At 43.5% G+C, this 20,827-nt stretch overlaps 1 protein-coding gene across 1 annotated transcript in view; it reads left to right on the top strand.

Annotated features, from left to right (window-relative positions):
* LOC126204268 (protein O-mannosyl-transferase TMTC2-like) overlaps positions 1–20,827 on the top strand; it is a 176,885-nt gene that overhangs the window by 126,269 nt on the left and 29,789 nt on the right. Inside the window, exons 9-10 of the mRNA XM_049938657.1 lie at positions 1,396–1,652; positions 19,006–19,098. Coding sequence (XP_049794614.1) covers positions 1,396–1,652; positions 19,006–19,098 — 350 coding nt within the window. The remainder of the gene's footprint in view (positions 1–1,395; positions 1,653–19,005; positions 19,099–20,827) is intronic.

Genomic DNA, 20,827 nt, shown 5'->3' with positions numbered 1-20,827 from the left:
TGTTATTCGGTTTTTGCGTAGTGAAGGTGTGAAACCTATTGAATTTCATCGACGAATGAAGGTTCAGTACGGTGATGCGTGTTCGTCACAGCAGCAAGTCTACGAATGGAGTAGGAAGTTCACAAATGGTGTGACTTCAGTGGAAGATGCTCCTTGTCCAGGTCACAACGAGTTGTGACTCCACAGAACATTGCAGCAGTTGAAGCCATAGTGAAGGAAAACCGCCGAGTGACACTGAATGACATTGTAGCATGTTTACAGATTAGTCATGGATCAGCACACCACACTGTGCATGATGTGCTCCAGTTTCACAAAGTGTCTGCAAGATGGGTGCCACGGCAGCTGACTGCTTAAATGAGAGAACGACGTGTTGATGCTTGTAAAGAAATTCTTCGACGCTTTGAACGAGAAGGTGGTGGCTTCCTTGCAAGAAACGTTACTGAGGACGAAACCTGGGTTCACTTCCACCAACCGGAAATGGGTGAGCGAGCAAGGAATGGCGCCTTCCCCATCACAAAAACCAAAGAAGTTTCGAACAGAACCATCAGCAGGGAAGGTTTTGCTGACTCTCTTTTGGGACGAAAAAGGCGTCATTTTGGAGCATTACATGCCTAGAGGGACCACTGTCACCAGTGCATCATACACAGATCTCCTAAACAATCATCTGCGGCCTGCAATAAAATCAAAGCGGATTCTTGTCAGCAGGTGTCCTTTTGTAACTTGACAATGCAAGGCCCCACACTGCCCATACAACAGTTGCAACAATCACAGACCGGCATTTTGAGTGTCTTCCTCACCCACCATACTCACCAGACCTTTTACATATGTTTGGGCCACTCAAAGACGCAATAGGAGGAAAGAAGTTCTGTTCTGGTGAAGAGGTACACCACGCGGTGCATGAGTGGTTATGGGGATTACCAAAAGAATTTTGTTCTAAAGAAGTTTAGGCTCTTTGCAAGCGCTGGAGGACTTGCATTGAGCATGGGGGAGATTGTGTTGAAAGGTGATATAGCTTTGTACCACTTCTGCACAATAAATAATATTTAAAAAAATATTTAAAGTTTTCATTTGACTCACACTCGTATAACATTTTCAATGAAGGCAAAATTGTAAATCTCCTGCTGCATCGAGTGGATAAAATATGAACTCCTACGGCTATCCTACAGCTGGCAGTCGTGTAGCATGTGGGAAAACATATTTCAACAAATGGAAAAGATGCCCATATGGGATAAGGGCACCATCCACATGGCTGATATGTGGTCGTCAGTATGGCACGTGTGCATATAGGTGTATATGTTACGTCACATTTTATCAAAGAATCAGTAGTTAGCATATTCATACATATAGGGTTTTTCAATGAGCAGGTAGTGAGACTGTAACCTGTTGGTGTGACAGCGGCGTACGTGTCGCTGGGGCAGCTGCTGGAGGCACGGGGTCGGCTGCGGGAGGCGTCGCAGGTGTACGAGGACGGCACACAGCTGGACGGCGAGCGGCTGCGGGACCCGGCGGCGCACCTGCAGGCCACCCTCAGGGCGCTGCTGAGGCTGGCCCGGCTGCGGGCCCAGCAGGGCGACTGGCAGGCGGCGGCCGACAGCTGCAGGCAGGCGCTGCTCAGGCACCGCGCTGCCCAGCTGCAGGGGCTGCTGACACAGGTAATGGCGCAGCAGGGTGCTGACCACTTAGTAAACAAGTGCTGCTCAGGCACCGCGCTGCCCAGCTGCAAGGGCTGCTGACACAGGTAATGGCGCAGCAGGGTGCTGACCACTTAGTAAACAAGTGCTGCTCAGGCACCGCGCTGCCCAGCTGCAAGGGCTGCTGACACAGGTAATGGCGCAGCAGGGTGCTGACCACTTAGTAAACAAGTGCTGCTCAGGCACCGTGCTGCCCAGCTGCAAGGGCTGCTGACAAAGGTAATGGCGCGGCAGGGAGCTGACCACTTAGTAAACAAGTGCTGCTCAGGCACCACGCCGCGTAGGTACAGGAGCTGCCAACATAGGTAATAACGCGGCAGAGAGCCCACCACTTACTAAACAGGCGAAGGAGCTGCCGGCACAGGTAATGGCGCAGCAGGAAGCTGATCACTTAGTAAACAGGTGCAGCTCAGACACCACACAGAAGCTGCAGACACAGGTAATGGCCCAGCAGGTAGCAGACTACTTCATAACCAGGAGTCAATCAGGCCCCAGGCCACCCAGTTGCAGGTGCTGCCAACAAAGGTAATGGTACTGCAGGGAGTTTAACAGTAACCAAAAAATTTCTTGGTCACCCAGCAACCCAGTGCAGGACTTGCCCAGGCAGGGTGGTAACTACTCAGTAAACAGGTTATGATCAGGTGTTTGACCACTCATGTGAAGGGGTCTCCCTGCACAATTAATGACTGAGCAAGGAACTGACCACTTAGTAGATAAGTTGTGGCAAATTTGATCTCAAGTAACACTTCATTATTTTTTGTGAATGATATAGAGCACATGAGCGCAGTTGCACTAAGAGTTTGTTATTGACCCAAGTCAAATGCCAGACAAAAGGGATGCATATAGTATCTCCTCACAATAGCTATTTGCTGTAGCTAACAAGCCCTGAAATATTTCAAGTTTCTGGCAGTGAAGGACCAGAGTAGAGAGGCTGTGACTACACTTGACTGCTAAATTTTCAACTCACGTAGAACATGCAGCTTTTCCAAGGAACAACCAACTCACAGTGAATTCACGTAAGGAACTAAAGTCAAATAAAATGAAATTGCCCAGTATTAAATTTCAAATGCATTAATCGCAATTAATTCTGTCATATCCAAACTACAAATTAGAAGAACACTGCTTCCACATCATACTTTGCATATTCTGATATTCTCCTGCACAGACTGTGCATCACATTGTTCCTTGATTAATCTAAATTCACTTACACTACTGGCCATTAAATTTGCTACACCAAGAAGAAATGCAGATGATAAATGGGTATTGATTGGACAAACATATTATACTAGAATTGACATGTGATTACACTTTCACGTAATTTGGGTGCATATAGATCCGGAGAAATCAGTACCTAGAACAACCACCTCTGGCCATAATAACTGCCTTGATACGCCTGGGCATTGAGTCAAACAGAGCTTGGATGGCGTGTACAGGCACAGCTGCTCATGCAGCTTCAACACGGTACCACAGTTCATCAAGATTAGTGACTGGTGTATTTTGATGAGCCAGTTGCTCGGCCACCATTGACCAGACATTCTCAATTTGTGAAAGATTTGGAGAATGTGCTGGCCAGGGCAGCAGTCGAACATTTTCTGTACCCAGAAAGGCCCGTACAGGGCCTGCAACATGAGGTCGTGCATTAATCTGCTGAAATGTGGGGTTTCGCACGGATCGAATGAAGGGTAGAGCCACGGATCGTAACACATCTGAAATGCAGCGTCCACTGTTCAGAATGCCGTCAATGCGAACAAGAGGTTACCGAGACGTGTAACCAATGGCACCCAATACCATCACGCCGGGTGATACTCCAGTATGGCGATGACGCATACTCCATTCCAATTTGCGTTCACCGCGATGTCGCCAAACATGGATGCGACCGTCATGATGCTGTAAACAGAACCTGGATTCATCCGGAAAAATGACGTTTTGCCATTCTTGCACCCAGCTTCGTCGTTGAGTACAGTATTGCAGGCGCTCCTGTCTGTGATGCAGCGTCAAGGGTAACCGCTGCCATGGTCTCCGACCTGATAGTCCATGCTGCTGCAAACGTCGTCGAACTGTTCGAGCAGATGGTTGTTGTCTTGCAAACGTCCCCATCTGTTGACTCACGGATCGAGACGTGGCTGCACGATCCGTTACAGCCATGCGGAAAAGATGCCTGTCATCTCGACTGCTAGTGATACGAGGCCATTGGGATCCAGCACGGTGTTCCGTATTATGCTCCAGAGCCCACCGATTCCCTATTCTGCTAACAGTCATTGGATCTCGACCAACGCGAGCACCAATGTCGCGATACGATAAAGCGCAATCGCGATAGGCTACAATCCGACCTTTATCAAATTCGGAAACGTGTTGGTACGCATTTCTCCTGCTTACACGATGCATCACAACGCCGGTCAACTGCTGTTTGTGTATGAGAAATCGGTTGGAAACTTTCCTCATGTCAGCACATTGTAGGTATCGCCACCGGCGCCAACTTTGTGTGAATGCTCTGAAAAGCCAATCATTTGCATATCACAGCATCTTCTTCCTGGCGGTTAAATCTCGCGTCTGTAGCACATCTTAGTGGTGTAGCGATTTTAATGGCCAGTAGTATACAGTCAGCATAAAGTATGTATCTGATGTGACGCATATGCATTTCCATTATGAAGTTCAGTACTGGACCGAGTTATAATAATATAATGTATTTAATTTCTTGAGAAAATAAAATCAAGTGATCCTTTTTAGATGACAGAGAGTACACTGCCATAGCGCGATACTATAGGTCTGTCATCTGCGTTGATGACAGGATGACTCAAGCAAGTGACAGAATTCCACAACATTTTAATATATATTAGGACAGATAAAAAATAATATCAGTGAACTGTTGACCTCTCAACAGTAATATTATACAAACGTCTTGATAATTAGATCATATGCTTATTGATTAAAATAAAAATGGGCTCCAGAGGCAATCCATTACAATCTGCTGCTCAGGCGTGGGGGTGGTGAAATCTCAGGGGCTGCCTATGTATGTAAAGACTCAACAGGGAAATGACTACTTAGTAAACAGACAAATTGCACCTTAAAACAAACAGGTAATGTCAGAGACGATCCAATCGCTCAGTACAATGCTAGCACCACAAGAACTTTGGTGTCTGAATGGCGGTAGGCATGTGTACTTGCGTAACATGAATAGCAAGGTGCATACAAAGTGCATCAGATGTCTAATTGCTAACTTTTCAAATGTTCATAGTTCAGACGGTAATATCTCTGCCAGTGGCATTCCAAAAAACTTACAGTTGCTTGGAAGTCACTAATATTACGAACAGAAATTGCAATAAATAAAAACTGACGCTCTAAATGACAGCTGTATGTGGAATCGACCATATTTAATCGAAATAATGAGCTGTTTGCTTAATGAGAAGGCAGCCTGCAGGCACTGCGCAGGCACAATGTAGGGGCTGTCCAAAGAGATAACGGCTCTGTGGGAAACTAGTCAATTAATAAAGAGACTGCTGACACTGCTGCCAATGCACCTGGTGGAGGGACTGCTCATGCAGGTAGTATTTCACTACCTGGTTAGCAAGTTGCTGCCAGGCGTTACTTACACGCTAGGCTGTTGCAGTACTGTTCACCGCCAATGAACGAACTCCTCAGTAGGCAGCTTACAACTGAGAAAGCAGGTTGCCAGCATGGAACTGATAGTAAGTAACTATGGAAAGGGGTTCCCCATATGGGTAGCGCCTGAACAGGAACTGGTCACTTAGTAAGCAGATTGTTGGCACTGTTGCTCAGAGAGAAAGCCACTGAGCTGTAGCGTCTGCCAGCTCAATTAAGGCCTCATCAGCAGAGAAATTTTTCTCTGCAACCAGACTACCTGAAAGCAATGCTTATGCACCACGCCACTGTGGCATAGGTGCTGCCCACGCTGGTAACGTCTAAACAGGGACATGGTAAACAGTAAACGTTTACCGATTATGAAACAGGGTATCAGCTGTCGATGTGCATGTTCCAGGCCACCTACCTCAGTAATGCCTCAATAGGGTGCTTGCTGTTCAGTAACAGCATAAGCTGCTCCAAAACTGTCGTTGCGATGACCAAGATGGCAACACCACAAATGGGAGCAGGTCACTTAGTGTACATGATGTCTGCAGGCGCGAGGCAGCCATCAAATCCTTCATGCCATGGTTGCTGCTCATCCAAGTATGGCCGTTGTAGCACAGGGGCTGCCCAAGCTGGTAACGCATCAGCAGTGAGGCTGCTGATCATTAAAAATTTATTTCTGCAGAATAGAAATGTGAAAATTAATTTGGCCTGCAATTTCGCCTCAAAAGACGAGTTTAACTATATGTAACAGTTGTTAATTCTGAGAGAACTTTTAGGATGCACAGTGATACAATGAAAACGCCAAACTGATAGTACTGATGCTGTCTGTTAGAGTATTCAGCTGTGATACCTATAACCGCATATACCTTGATTAAAAAAAAACACTAGCAATGGTTATATCAAACTGGGCATTTTTCTATGGAACCCCAGTTCGGAAACGCATAGTATACGTGCTGATAGGCATCGTATTTTGGAAATGATGGCTTCAGGTTTGTGCAGTTTGTGTTTGGGACCCTGATTAGCCATAAGTCTAAAGTGGCCACACAGACTGTGCCTGTGAAAAGCTTACTGTGTTCGTGAGGATGATAAAGAAGCCATTTTCAAGCCAGAATTAATGTTTAACTTAGATATGTTGAAATGTTTGTATTTATAATTTCCTTAATAATCCAACAAGAGCGTAACACCGGCTCTACATTACAACACGACTTTAAGATGCTGTATTGAAACCAGGCTGCATTCTGTACATCCGAAGTTTAGTGACAGACATAAGTAATGAGAAAACTATAGCTATGCAATCAGTATTTCAGCTGCTCCTAAATTCCTGTGATAAAGTACTCGTCTGGTGTCATACGAATACTACACACTACAGTCTTCGTAGTACCCTAGGAAAAATTACATGGGCGTCCATAGACATTTATTCGTGTGGTGGAAAGTTTCTGAGGTTGCCTTATTTTAATAACTAATTATATGAGTTTCAAAACTAAAAATACTCTGCAAGCAGTCTTGATTTTGCTAACTGATCAAGACTGCTTCCAGTTTGTTTATAATAATTGCAGGTCCCTGCTTTCCTATATAAGAACTACATTCTTTAAAATGTTTAAAAACTAAATTTGATACGAAATATACCAAACGTATTGAATGTCACAGGTCTCTCTCATTATATTCTGAGACTCACCCAGACAGCCACTCATGTTAGCTCGATATTTCCGAGATTCTACCGAGCGTGGTGGCGCAGTGGTTAGCACACTGGACTCGCATTCGGTAGGATGACGGTTCAAATACGCGTCCTGCCATCCTGATTTAGGTTTTCCGTGATTTCCGTAAATCGCTTAAGGCAAATCCTGGCATGGTTCCTTCGAAAGGGCACAGCCGCTTCCTTAATGTGAGCTTCTGCTCCGTCTCTAATGACCTCGTTATCGATGGGACGTTAAACGCAAATCTCCTCCTCCTCCACCTCGTCGGAGATTCGCGGAGACATGACGGTACCGGATCGAATACAACTGGTGGATTAACAACAAGACTGGGTCTGGTTTTTAGTCGATTTCCCTCTAGATTAATTTGGTATCTAAAAGGTGGAAATATTTCATTAATGTATGCAAAGCATCTCTTCGTTTATCACCAATAAGGAAACAGATACCGTCTTTTTGATTTAACAACATAACATTATGTTCCTCATCTTCCTGTATTATCAGTATGAATATAGATTCCTACTTTTGGATTTAACAATACAAAATTGTATCCCCATATGATGAAATATTATGCTTACGATGAGAGGGAAAGTAAAGATAGAAATATTCAGGAAAGGTATTTTTGTTCAACTATTAATAATGCTAGTTTGATCCTGAGAACTGAAAATCTGAAATATAAAAGAATCCAACAACACAAGAGAGTCATGTTGGTTACTAAAAAAATAACTATCAGAAAGCTTGCGAACGATATTCGAACTTTGATACCAGGTACTATTCTCCGTTTGTTTACGGTACTTCACGTCAGATAATGGTAATGGACTTATTGAGTTATTTTCATGCCTTCTATTCTTCAGAGTTAGATGACATAAAGTAAACTGAATGACCGGTTTTCCAAGCTCAGTCGACCATTCTAAGAGATTCAGAAAGCAACCACAAAATTTCCGATGAAACCGATACTTTGACTGAACTAAGGTGTCCTCATCTTTCCAGTTTCAACATTTTTATGGCGACATGAACACTGGGCTGCTGATTTCCTAATTCTTTTCCACCTTGAAATTTCTACTTTTCTTCCTTTCGTAGCTTTGAAAATTGTATTCTGTATTTTATACTGAAGCATTTGTGACCATTGATGAAGTATATATGAAAAGATATTGTAAAACCACGTTTGTTCAGTCTCGTGCATTAGCACCGCCATTTCAAAACACAACGTGGTATAAGCAAATACTGATGCGTCTTCTTTGACCAGTGTCAAATGGTAAACGACTGCTGCGCAGGAAGAGGGGTGTCCCCTTGGTAGTAAGAGATGGAAAGGTATATTGCAGACACGTTTGCTTTGAGCTGGGAATAGGTTTCGGAATCCGTACTCTATTGTATAAGAGTGGTTCATTTCTGGTCTTTTTTACGGGGCTCTGTACAAGAAAGTCGTAGAGATCGAGGGGGGGGGGGCTATTTTGGCAACATTCTGTAAATTTTCAAATTCGCTGCGACTGTAAAATTCCTAGGAAACCACCTCCGCCACACATAGTAAAATTCATGTTTCTCGTTTGCTGCTTCGCCAGCCTCATAACTAAACAAACGCAAGTTGTAAAGTTGCTAAAACCACGGTATTTCCCACCTCGGCAACGTTAGATCTATGGTATAGTAGTTGATCATATGTCCATATCTAGACATGTGTTGGATTTCCATTGAATTTCTGTAATTAATAATACGCCTGTTCTTCCGATTCCAGAAGGGGCCTGCCTCTCCTATCCTCCCCCTCCCTCCCCCCCCCCCCCCCCACCGCCCCATATTCCTTGCGGGTGATACGGATATAAGATCTGGTGGCCGTTGTCGCAGCGTAACAGGTCTCACTCTGAAACTGTTTTGGTTGTTTATATCGACTTATATAAACAGAATCACGTCTACGAAAAAACAACTGTTGTCTGTCGTCGCAACGCCACAACTAGGTCTGCAAATACCACTGCACAAATTGTACTCACCGTCGGTAGTCCACTACTATGGCCTGGACTTGCTGCAGGCAGTATGTGTGCAGCTCTTACACCCTGGCAAATATCACACATTGGCACGAGTTGCGCCCAAACGTTTGCACCAGTTTCGGGCGTTTTTGGGACAGTTTTACATCCATGTGTTTCTCTTCAAAGGTAACAGTTTGAACGTGGACAGCCGGCTTCATAAGCCACAACAATACCACCACTACCTACCGCGACGTTGGATTCCGCCTGTTGTTGCCTGCACATGACATGGTAACAAAAGTGTGTAAGCGGAGCAGACATGGACGGGGGATCACCCTAGCAAAGATATGGGCTGCAGATGGGGAATCCATGGAGATAACTGACTTTGACAAAGAGCAGATTATTATTACGCAGCGCTTGTCAATGAGTTTTCGGAAAATATTCACTCTGCAACGTGACATGTACTTGCGTGACCATATACTTATGCATTACCCTAGGGAGTCCAATATTTTCTGTAACTTTCTCTGTACCTTGATACCCTGTATCTTGATGCACAAGTGGCATAAAAAACTTACAGCTACTTTGTTCCAAGGTCTCTTCTAATTGTTCGCTCCAGAATCCTTCGTACATAAACTTAAAACTAAAACACCACTGTGATCATAAACTATTTAGTGAAACCTTCCAAGTACACCCTGTGCTAACATTGCTAGTCATCAATTGATGTTTATGTCCTAGCTTGCTTCTGTATTGTTCAAATGGTTCAAATGGATCTGAGCACTATGGGACTAAACATCTGAGGTCATCAGTCCCCTAGAACTTAGAACTACTTAAACCTAACTAACCTAAGGACATCACACACATCCATGCCCAAGGTAGAATTCGAGCCTGCGACCATAGCAGGCAAGCGCCTAGAACCGCTCGGCCACTGTGGCCGGCGCTTGTGTATTGTGTCCACAGTCACAAATGTAAACAAACGTAGTGAAATGCTCTGATTCACGTAGCTGCATAAAATATAATTACTTTAATCGTATTCCTTCTGTTTACCATAGGTTACTTATTTCACTCGTGTGCATAGATAGATGTAAAGTGTGATACTTAAATATGGTGGAATTTCCTCAAGTCTCTGTGTGCATAGAGTCTTTTGATATTACCATTGTGAGTGTACGCAAGTAAATAAAATCTATCTTGCGGAATATGTACAATAATGTACAGGCCAGTATAACTTATTTGCCACTTAGCATTTTCCTTGCTAACAGAAAAGATTTCATATGGATCTTAAGTAATACTTTTTCCCCAACCACAAATCTGGTAATACCATGTAGTTTTTTGTTAAAGTGTTTCTTACAGGGTTGAGCTAGATCTGTAATAGAGATTAATACCTATCTTACCTTTTTTCATCTTGATACCTCAGCAAATTACTACCATGGCAGTATGGATGACCCCCACGGCTATCCATAGCCTCATTGGGGAGCATAAAGAGGCCACGTTTAGTTTAACGCCCCATTATTACCGTTTGTAAGTGTTTCGTTTGTCACTTTTATAATATACACTCCCGGCGTGTTGTTCCTCTGTTGCGGATTCCGATCATGATTCTGCCCTGAGTTTATAGGCGTAATGTTACTTTGCGCTTGGGACTGACAGTGTTGATTACTAATCGGGTACTGCCACTGCACTTTTCGTGGGTGAACCGTGTTGTTGCTAAATTGAGGCTGAAAATTACTGTAAGCGCTGCCTCACTGATTTCCATTATCGTTTCTATTCCAATTACATTTCCCGTTACCGTTGTAGCCAGAGTAGTTTCTGTCACCATTATTTATTTTCCTTCTATACCGTGGGTAAAAAATTTGGCTATAGTTATTACTAGAATTGCCTCCCGAACTCGGACCTGGCATATGCCGGTCATGGCAAAGCCGCACATGCTACATTGTTGACGCCGTACTACGGCTGGCGCTGCGGAGGCTGGTTGCCACCACTGCAACGGAAATTATTTTGGTTGGTGTGGCTGTCTTGCATCTTCATTAATTAAGTCAACAGAGTCAAAGACAGACAGAAAGTACTCCAAATCGCTTTCGGGTACTTGTACTAGCTTTTTCCCGAATATTAAGCGGTAATTTAGCTTTCAGAATGTGTAAGACGTCAGTGTGTGTCACTGTTCTAATGTCTGACAAGTTTCTGAGATTTACGTCGTTATAACGCTCCATAACATATTGTATCTTTTGCTTTTCCGACCACGTTATAGGCAATACTTTTTTGAATGATTTTATAAAAAGTTTCGGATGCACAGACTTCTTTTAAGGGATAAAAACTTGAAATTGCTGGTGCTTCGTAAGACTCTCTTCTAACAAAACTCATGAAAAGTATCTGCTGTTTATTTCTTTCATCACGGTGTCCTTGATTACCGTACATCTCATAATTTGGTGAACACACATGTACATTTGGGGTAGGATAGTCACTAATTGCATTATCGCTCTTACCAGTGGGTATGTTGTCAAGCTCTTCGTCTTCGTTCTGGTGTCGTTCTTTCATTGTACTAAATTTCCTGTTAAGTTGTTCGACTATTTTATTCTGCGAGCCTGGTCAGTCCTGTGTTAAAGTGTTCTGTATCTGGCTTATGTCAGTTTGCAGTTTAACTACAGATGTGTTTTGTGTAGTGTATACTTGTCCCATTGTGTTGCTAATTGCTTTTTGCAACTCTGTTTCTAGAGTACGGTTTATGTGTGTGTCTTTTTCTTCTAGATAGTCCTCAAACTGCTGTTTTTGCTGTCTTGTCATGTTCTCAACTTGATTTATAGTTTCCTGCATTTTTGTATTGAGGTCTGTTTGTTGTACACTCATGGCATTGAAATTTTCAGCTAACTTACGTATCTGATCTGGCACATCCTTAACTGCAGTTTTCAAATTAACAATATACTGAATCATGGAATTCAAATCTTCACATACCACTTCTATTACCTGATCCGCTACCTCTCTTTTTAGTTGTCAGTTTTGTTGTCAGGTTACTGTGCATTCAGTAAGGCGTTTTACATCACTGCCTAGCTTGTTCATTTGAGTGGTTACACGCCCTATCTGTGTTGTGACATTGTCTACCTGTGTAGTGAGGTTGCTTATCTGTGCTATGACATTTTCTATTTGTGTATTCATTTTGGCTGTTACATTCTCTGTCTGTGTAGTAACATTGCTTATCTGAGCTGTGACATTTCCTATCTGTGTATTCATTTGGGCTGTTACATTCCCTACCTCTGTTGTAACATTGTCTACATTGCTTATCTGTGCTGTGACATTTCCTGTCTGTGTATTCCTTTGGGCTGTTACATTCGCTACCATTGTGTTGTAACATGGTCTATCAGTGTAGTGGCATTGCTTATCTGTGCTGTGACAGTTCCTATCTGTGTATTCATTTGAGCTGTTATCTGAGTTAGAAATTGTGACATCAAATCAGTCTGCATTACTCTAAACATCTGCATAATGTCTGGCTCTACTGGACCTTGTACATCTACGGAATCTGAAACAGTTTCCAAAGATGACATATTATCGTCTGTCGCTTACGATTGGATACCACTAGTCGCTGCGACTGCGTAATCAGTATCTGCAATGATTTCTACTTCCGAGTTAGACATAGGTTGAGCACATGATTCCTCATCCGATGAACTACCTATCGTTTTGCTTTGTGGTCTTAATTTCACTACAGCTGTATATAGCCGTAAATATGCGTGCAGCCGAACTTCACTACAATTGCGGCGCGTACTACACGTAAATAAATCACAGATGGCGTTGCACTCGTTCGTGAAATTCAATGTGCTAAAATATGTCTTGGTGAAATAGAAGACTGATAAGTGACTACCACGCGTGCAATCCATGAAAATGATCCGCCATCTTGTGATACATTCACGTATAATATATTTACAAAAATATCTACAGAACTATCTGAAAAATATATTTTGAAAATAATGCGTGCTACGCAGTGGGTGTCACAAAAATGTAATTCTATCCCACATTTACGATCAACCAAAAGCGTAGTAGTGCTGTTGCTCTCACCTTACGTATTCCCTTTTGCCGATCGGATTTCTTGGTAGTAGGTTTAACGTTTAACATTCCAAACCTTCCGCCTTTTTAAAATTTTTAGGCTAAATATTTGTAAAAATTATGGACTGGTTCCGGTGATAATTTTCTTATCTGGTACCCAGTTGGAGTAACATGTAACAGAAACGGTTGGCTGTAGTCACAATAATGGATGGAAATTTATTAAGTAAATATTTCAACTTAAAATTTGTACTATTTTTTTAAACAAAGACCCTGTCACTCGGTCACCATTGTAACCGCACAGGTTAAGTTGTTAGAAGCTTAGTCAGCCGGTGTCGTAATTATGAAATGAGAGATAGTATGAAGGTCGCGTAATAATTATTTCGCGTGAAGGCAGAGGTCAATTGTGGAAACTAAGCCACTGAATATTAAAAGTAATGTTATTAAGGGATACACCCAACTGACTACACAAAGTAAGAGTGCACGTACATTCTCAAATGAGTGGTTCAAAAACAGAATTAATACTGTAAAGGAAAATGGTCATAAGTATACTTACATTGGTACGCACTCAAATGTATGCGAACGTACGTTCGGGATAGAGGCGCGTTTGTTCTATCATTCCCCGTGGCCTGGGTAAAAAGAATTGTGGAAAAAATGCCTTTATTCATCTAAGAAAGAAAATAATCGGACTTAGTAATTAAATGAAAAGAAAAACTGCAGGTTCTGAATGTCGCGGCAAATATGACCTAAAGATTGAAATTAATATTGGCGGCCACCAAGGGAAAGAGATGAACACATTTACGTACCTCTATTGTTGAACAGCGCCGTCGTGAAGATTGTCGCCTCGATCTAAATTCTCCATACAAAATTAAAATAATAATAATCTTCCATAGTTACAGGAGCTGGGATTCATGGTATCGTAAATGATGAAGTCCCTTTGTTTGAGCAGTTGCTTTCATTATTTAGCACTATTTTGCCAGTAATTACACAGCAATTCTTATCACCAGGACATGAGAACAACGAAGGGTAACTATTACCAAAACTAACAAACGAAGAGCGTAAATCTTCCTTTGTCCGTCTTTTTAAATGAATCTTTGGTATTAGAGTCGAATAATTGTCTATACATTTATCAATAAGAAAAAATTTCTCAGTTCTTTTATATCCTCTATCAATGCAGACTTGTAATTTGTTGATATAAAATTTGTCTTGCAGTATAATAATTTTTGAATGTTGTACATTTGACCATCAATGAAACAGTTCTTTGTTTATTCCCTGTAGGCGTCACAAAAATGCAAAGCGTCTATTGAACGACAAAAACCAACATTTTGCTTGCATCAATCACACAGGGCAATGGAAAAATTGATGTAGTCAAGCACTTCGCAGTAACCACTAGTTTTATTTAGACATAACTGGGATGGGATCTGAAATGATCCCGGCCGATGTTATGCATATTGCGCTGCATACCAGGCATACTTGATCAAATTACTAAAGCATGGCGAAGAAAACTGGTAATGCATAAATGACTGGAGCTTCAGAATACTGTTCTGCTGATAAACCTGAAATGAGAGAGATACCGGAAATTATGTTGTCTGATAATTTCCTGAAAAGTGCTTTCCACTCTAGAAAATATTAAAACGGTCATTTTTTTTATTTTCGGTCCTAATTTGCCTTGCAGTTATTGAATACAGATATACAGCTACAGTAAAACACTCATAGCTATAGTTTCATTATCATCTATGAATGTGTCATTGCATTCACTGATCGGGCAACCGACTCCGTCTTTTCTTCGTCCCGAAACGGCAAAGTGCGTTGTGCACGCAGTTCTTTCACGAAACCTGACTGATCAGCATTACAAACAGCAGTTGCGGGAAGAACAGTTAGGAATTTCTCTATAGCATTGTCTATCACTGGCAGCAACTGCTCTACACGTTCCTATTCTCTATGATTTCTTGAACCTGCCTAGCCAGGTCGACGTAGACTGGAAATTAGCAATGTTGATGTTAGAAGCAGTTCGGAGGACCCAGTCTCGTAGATCTCCATTGGTAACGGTGCATAGCCTCTCAGGAGCAATTCTAAATCGTTCGAACAGTTTTTCATTCAGATGGTTTCGGGTTTCTTACTTCATGTAATTAATTCTTCCATTGCTACAATTCACGCTCCGATTTTACGAAACGGAAACGCCTGTGCACACTGCGTAACTTCAAGCGTTTTTTCCCTCCTTCGTGTAACCAGTATTTCACTGACTTTTCTTTGTCGCTGAAAGCTGTTGCAGTACGTGTTTTTTAGGCTTGGAAGGTATTCTTCTTCAGAATTTTACTGGCACAATTGACGCCGTCAGAACCACAAATCATGGAATCGTCACAGTTAATTCATATTTCTTCTAACGTATCCACAATTTCAAATGAATGTCAAGAAAAAGTCAGGAGAATTAGGTGATTTCGGCTGGAAACCACGTTCTTCATATTTCATCACTGCTAAATTTAGAACGGTAATTGGATTGTACTTTACAGCGAAACTGGAAGAAAAAAAGGCATGCCTTACGAAAGCACAATAAATATTAATTCAGCTTTATCTGTATTGTCAGTACTTACCAACACAGCAGAAAACAACTGATTTTTGTAATCGATGTTATGTGAATGGCTAATGAGAGAGCATAGTAACTGTGTACTCTAGTGCCAGAGAAACTATCAACAAACGGTAACCTGAAAAGTCCTTTATAAATTACGATCGGGTTGCGTCGTGTTTCCTATTTATAAATGTACCATCGACCTCAGCTCTGTGTGTCTGTGGCCGGCCGTGGTGGCAGAGCGGTTCCAGGCGCTTAAGTCCGAAACCGATATGCTGCTACGGTCGCAGATTCGAATCCTGCCTCGCGCAAGGATGTGTGTGATGTCCTTAGGTTAGTTAGGTTTAAATAGTTCCAAAATAGTTCCAACTCTAGGGGACTGATGACCTCAGTTGTTAAGTCCCATAGTGCTCAGAGCCATTTGAACCATCTCTCTCTCTCTCTCTATCTCTCTCTCTCTCTCTCTCTGTCTCTCTCTCTCTCTCTCTCTCTCTCCCTCTGTGTGTGTGTGTGTGTGTGTGTGTGTGTGTGTGTGTTTGTGCCTAGGTGCGCATGCGCATTTGCTACTGCGCCAGTAGGGGTGTACATTTCTACCACCGCCTGGAGCGCTACGAATTTGGCAGTTTTCAGCTATTTTTTGTTAAATACTTGAAGTACCTTTTCGCAGCTAAAATGATGACGGTGCATATGTTTTAGTTGTCTTCTACCTGTGTAAAAAATTTCGTGGTTGGTTTCGACATGTCTTATTGGACCATTCCCTTGCCAGTCCACTTCGACCCCTACACACATGCACTAAGCGTTGTTTTAATTGCAATGTACGGGCTCTTCACAATACGTTAGTGCCCTGTGCTGCCTTGATTACTTCACACTTGTATACAGTGCCCTCTGGACCGTGCCTTCTCGCGCTGCCTCGCAGCATCATTTGCTAAATATCAATATTGTCCGTGCCTGCCCTCCGAAGTGTCAGTTGGTCACCTAATTACCGTTTTCCAGCCACACCAGTGCCAAATTTACAAGAATACCCCAAATCTACACCTGTACTTATTCACGGTGCAGCACAATGTTTTGGAGCGGCACGGTGTTGTTGCTTCTGGTGTTATACTGTGGAGAGCTACTGAGTGCAATTAACGACTGGTAGCGATTGAGGGAACTATGAAGACACGACGGTACATCACAGACATCCTGCATGTCTTACTCTCATGTAGCAGCATCTTGGTGCATTTTTCAACAGGACAATGCTTGTCTCCATATGGTATATAAAGTGTTTTGGTAATGTGATATACTCACATGGTCAACAAACTCTCGATACCTGTACCCGGTACAACATGTGTGAAGACAACTCGGATGTCAACTGCATACCAGAGCCAGTATCCAGGATATCAACGACCAGTTACAACATTTGTAGGTCATGTTGTATCAGATGACACCCTTCCCACCCGAGTCAGTGTATGCATTCAGTCCAGAGGGTATTCCACGTGATAATGATAAGGTGGCTGATTTTGCTACGTTCTTTATAAATTTATCTTGAGTTTGTAATCATTGCAACAACATCACACATCCTCACACCCCGTGAAATTTCATTTAGTTCTCTCGTCCCACCGAGGATGTTAATTTCTTTTTTCTAGTCAGCGTACTTGTCCACGGTCACCGAAGCTGAGCTTGTCATAGCTCATGGACGCAGTTCATGGTGGAAAAGTATCACATGCTCATACGAAATTGTGTTGATATACAGCACTTAGACCTCCTGTGGAACAATGATACCTTCAATTTTGTCTTCTCAGTCCAACCAGCAAGCTGAAAGAATTCCATCATGCCATAATTCAGTGTTGAATGTAATTTTCCCTTACTACACTCCTGGAAATGGAAAAAAGAACACATTGACACCGGTGTGTCAGACCCACCATACTTGCTCCGGACACTGCGAGAGGGCTGTACAAGCAATGATCACACGCACGGCACAGCGGACACACCAGGACCCGCGGTGTTGGCCGTCGAATGGCGCTAGCTGCGCAGCATTTGTGCACCGCCGCCGTCAGTGTCAGCCAGTTTGCCGTGGCATACGGAGCTCCATCGCAGTCTTTAACACTGGTAGCATGCCGCGACAGCGTGGACGTGAACCGTATGTGCAGTTGACGGACTTTGAGCGCGGGCGTATAGTGGGCATGCGGGAGGCCGGGTGGACGTACCGCCGAATTGCTCAACACGTGGGGCGTGAGGTCTCCACAGTACATCGATGTTGTCGCCAGTGGTCGGTGGAAGGTGCACGTGCCCCTCGACCTGGGACCGGACCGCAGCGACGCACGGATGCACGCCAAGACCGTAGGATCCTACGCAGTGCCGTAGGGGACCGCACCGCCACTTCCCAGCAAATTAGGGACACTGTTGCTCCTAGGGTATCGGCGAGGACCATTCGCAACCGTCTCCATGAAGCTGGGCTACGGTCCCGCACACCGTTAGGCCGTCTTCCGCTCACGCCCCAACATCGTGCAGCCGGCCTCCAGTGGTGTCGCGACAGGCGTGAATGGAGGGACGAATGGAGACGTGTCGTCTTCAGCGATGAGAGTCCCTTCTGCCTTGGTGCCAATGATGGTCGTATGCGTGTTTGGCGCCGTGCAGGTGAGCGCCACAATCAGGACTGCATACGACCGAGGCACACAGGGCCAACACCCGGCATCATGGTGTGGGGAGCGATCTCCTACACTGGCCGTACACCACTGGTGATCGTCGAGGGGACACTGAATAGTGCACGGTACATCCAAACCGTCATCGAACCCATCGTTCTACCATTCCTAGACCGGCAAGGGAACTTGCTGTTCCAACAGGACAATGCACGTCCGCATGTATCCCGTGCCACCCAACGTGCTCTAGAAGGTGTAAGTCAACTACCCTGGCCAGCAAGATCTCCGGATCTGTCCCCCATTGAGCATGTTTGGGACTGGATGAAGCGTCGTCTCACGCGGTCTGCACGTCCAGCACGAACGCTGGTCCAACTGAGGCGCCAGGTGGAAATGGCATGGCAAGCCGTTCCACAGGACTACATCCAGCATCTCTACGATCGTCTCCATGGGAGAATAGCAGCCTGCATTGCTGCGAAAGGTGGATATACACTGTACTAGTGCCGACATTGTGCATGCTGTGTTGCCTGTGTCTATGTGCCTGTGGGTCTGTCAGTGTGATCATGTGATGTATCTGACCCCAGGAATGTGTCAATAAAGTTTCCCCTTCCTGGGACAATGAATTCACGGTGTTCTTATTTCAATTTCCAGGAGTGTATCTTGAGTGAAAAATACTCTTATTTAAGATACGAACCAACAGGTCTTTCTAATGAAGCAATATTTACTATCATAACTTTTTCTTTAAAAGCTAAAAATTAATGGTTCAACAGTTTTGATTTTGCTATCGCTTTCTTGTTTCTTTGATCCGTTTTATTTATCTGTACAGCAATAAAAAATGGAGAAGTCGATGCGTGCGTCTGATTGTGTTCCTGGCCGATGTTTCAGACAGTTGGACCACTGGTGGAGGAGGCACGGGAAAGACTGATCAAGTTTCAGCAAATGGCGGATAGCAGCAGTAAAACACCTCACCTACACACCGTAAGTAATGCTCATTATTTTAGGACGAAATACTTTTACAGAAAATCAAGACATATGAAACGCCATATTTGCTTGGGAAACTGCTAGCCCTCAGAAAAAGCTCGGTGTAGATGAAGTACGAACCGTGACAGCACGAAGGCGTTCAATCCATCAAAACAGCAGTCGACCTACTGAATGAGTAGTTTGTAATTTCGAGCGTCATGTTGGCTTAGTATTGGTTTAATAAACACCGGTACACCCGTACCCCAACTTCAGCACGATTCTTTAAAAAATCGAACTTCGAAGGATAAAACAGCTCCAAACATATACATACATGACTTAATTGTATCATGTCTTTAAAGTGAAGTTATTCCTCTTAATTAATATATTATTGCAGTATTTTAAATTTCTGAGTTCGGTAAGTAATAATATGAAACACTGTAAATCAACATTTTGTTGCATCTGGAAGTGCAACCTTTATCTATTCTAACGGCAAAGTAACCGTCATAAAACATTCATTCAACTTTATTTCTCATGTGTTAAACTTGTCAGTAGCTTACGTACTTGAATTTTCAAACTGATTGTGCGATAGTTGCAGCACTTAACTGCTTAATATGTTCGAGGTTCTCCGCTGCCTGTGATAACATCACCCCTGCAGATGGCGGGTTGTGTTAATTCTTTCACATAGTTGCGAAGCTACTGGGAGAGAGAGAGATGCAGAGGTACTGGGGATTCCGTCGCGTGGACGGCCGGAGTGGCCGAGCACTTCTAGACGCTACAGTCTGGAACCGCGCGACCGCTAAGGTCACAGGTTCGAATCCTGCCTCGGGCATGGATGTGTGTGATGTCCTTAGGTTAGTTAGGTTTAAGTAGTTCTAGGGGACTGGTGACCTCAGAAGTTAAGTCCCGTAGTACTCAGAGCCATTCCGTTGCGTGAGATCACCCCGCATTGGAAAGCAAGTTTATCTCCGTCCTTCGCCTCTTTCTGCAGAACAGTGTTTCGAGACTGTAGACTCCCAGGTGGTTATAATTAAAGTGCAGCTATTCAAGGAGGTCCGGTGTGGTCTGTAATTATCGTATGGCAGAGACGCTTGGTGGATATGCTAATGCATTAATGCGGAACAGATTTACTCGAGGAAAGAAATGGTTTCAATATCGTTCGTCAGGTGCAAATCTGACGCTGTACAGCATCTCGTTGACAAACTGTGTAAGGAGTGTTTAATAATTAAATCAGCACCACGCCATTCTCACTTGGTTTACCTGTTCTGCCTACATATGGAAACAATTAAATAAGTCACTGTGGCGTCCACAGCACCAGATTTGCACCTTCTGGCCAAAATTGTAACTAATTTTTTTCCAGCGTAAATCGGTTCCACATTAGCGCAATAGTTAATGTACGACGTATCGTTGCAATACGATAATAACAACCCACTGTGGATCTCTGTTAGTAACTGCACATCAGTTATAACCACCTGATAGCAATAACGGTAGTTAAAATGCACTGGCAGACTGACGACCAACTGAAGCTACTGCGCCTCTCAAACAAAGGAAACAGAATCTCTCAACACTGAGAGACCATCTTACAGTCACACAGCGAGCTTACGTGGAATGGTGTGGGGCGTAAGGGGGGAGGGGGGGGGGGGGAGCCTACAACTTCCTTCGATCAAGTGTGCCGATAGTGCTTCCTCATTTAATTCATACTAGTGTTCAATACCGTCTCGCAAAGAAGTTATTTAATATAGTAAACGAC

This window comes from Schistocerca nitens, chromosome 9 (genome assembly GCF_023898315.1).
Source record: "Schistocerca nitens isolate TAMUIC-IGC-003100 chromosome 9, iqSchNite1.1, whole genome shotgun sequence".
NCBI classification, from domain to species: Eukaryota; Metazoa; Arthropoda; class Insecta; order Orthoptera; family Acrididae; genus Schistocerca; species Schistocerca nitens.
Note: the sequence above shows the minus strand (reverse complement) of the source record. Positions and strands in the feature narration are given on the sequence as shown.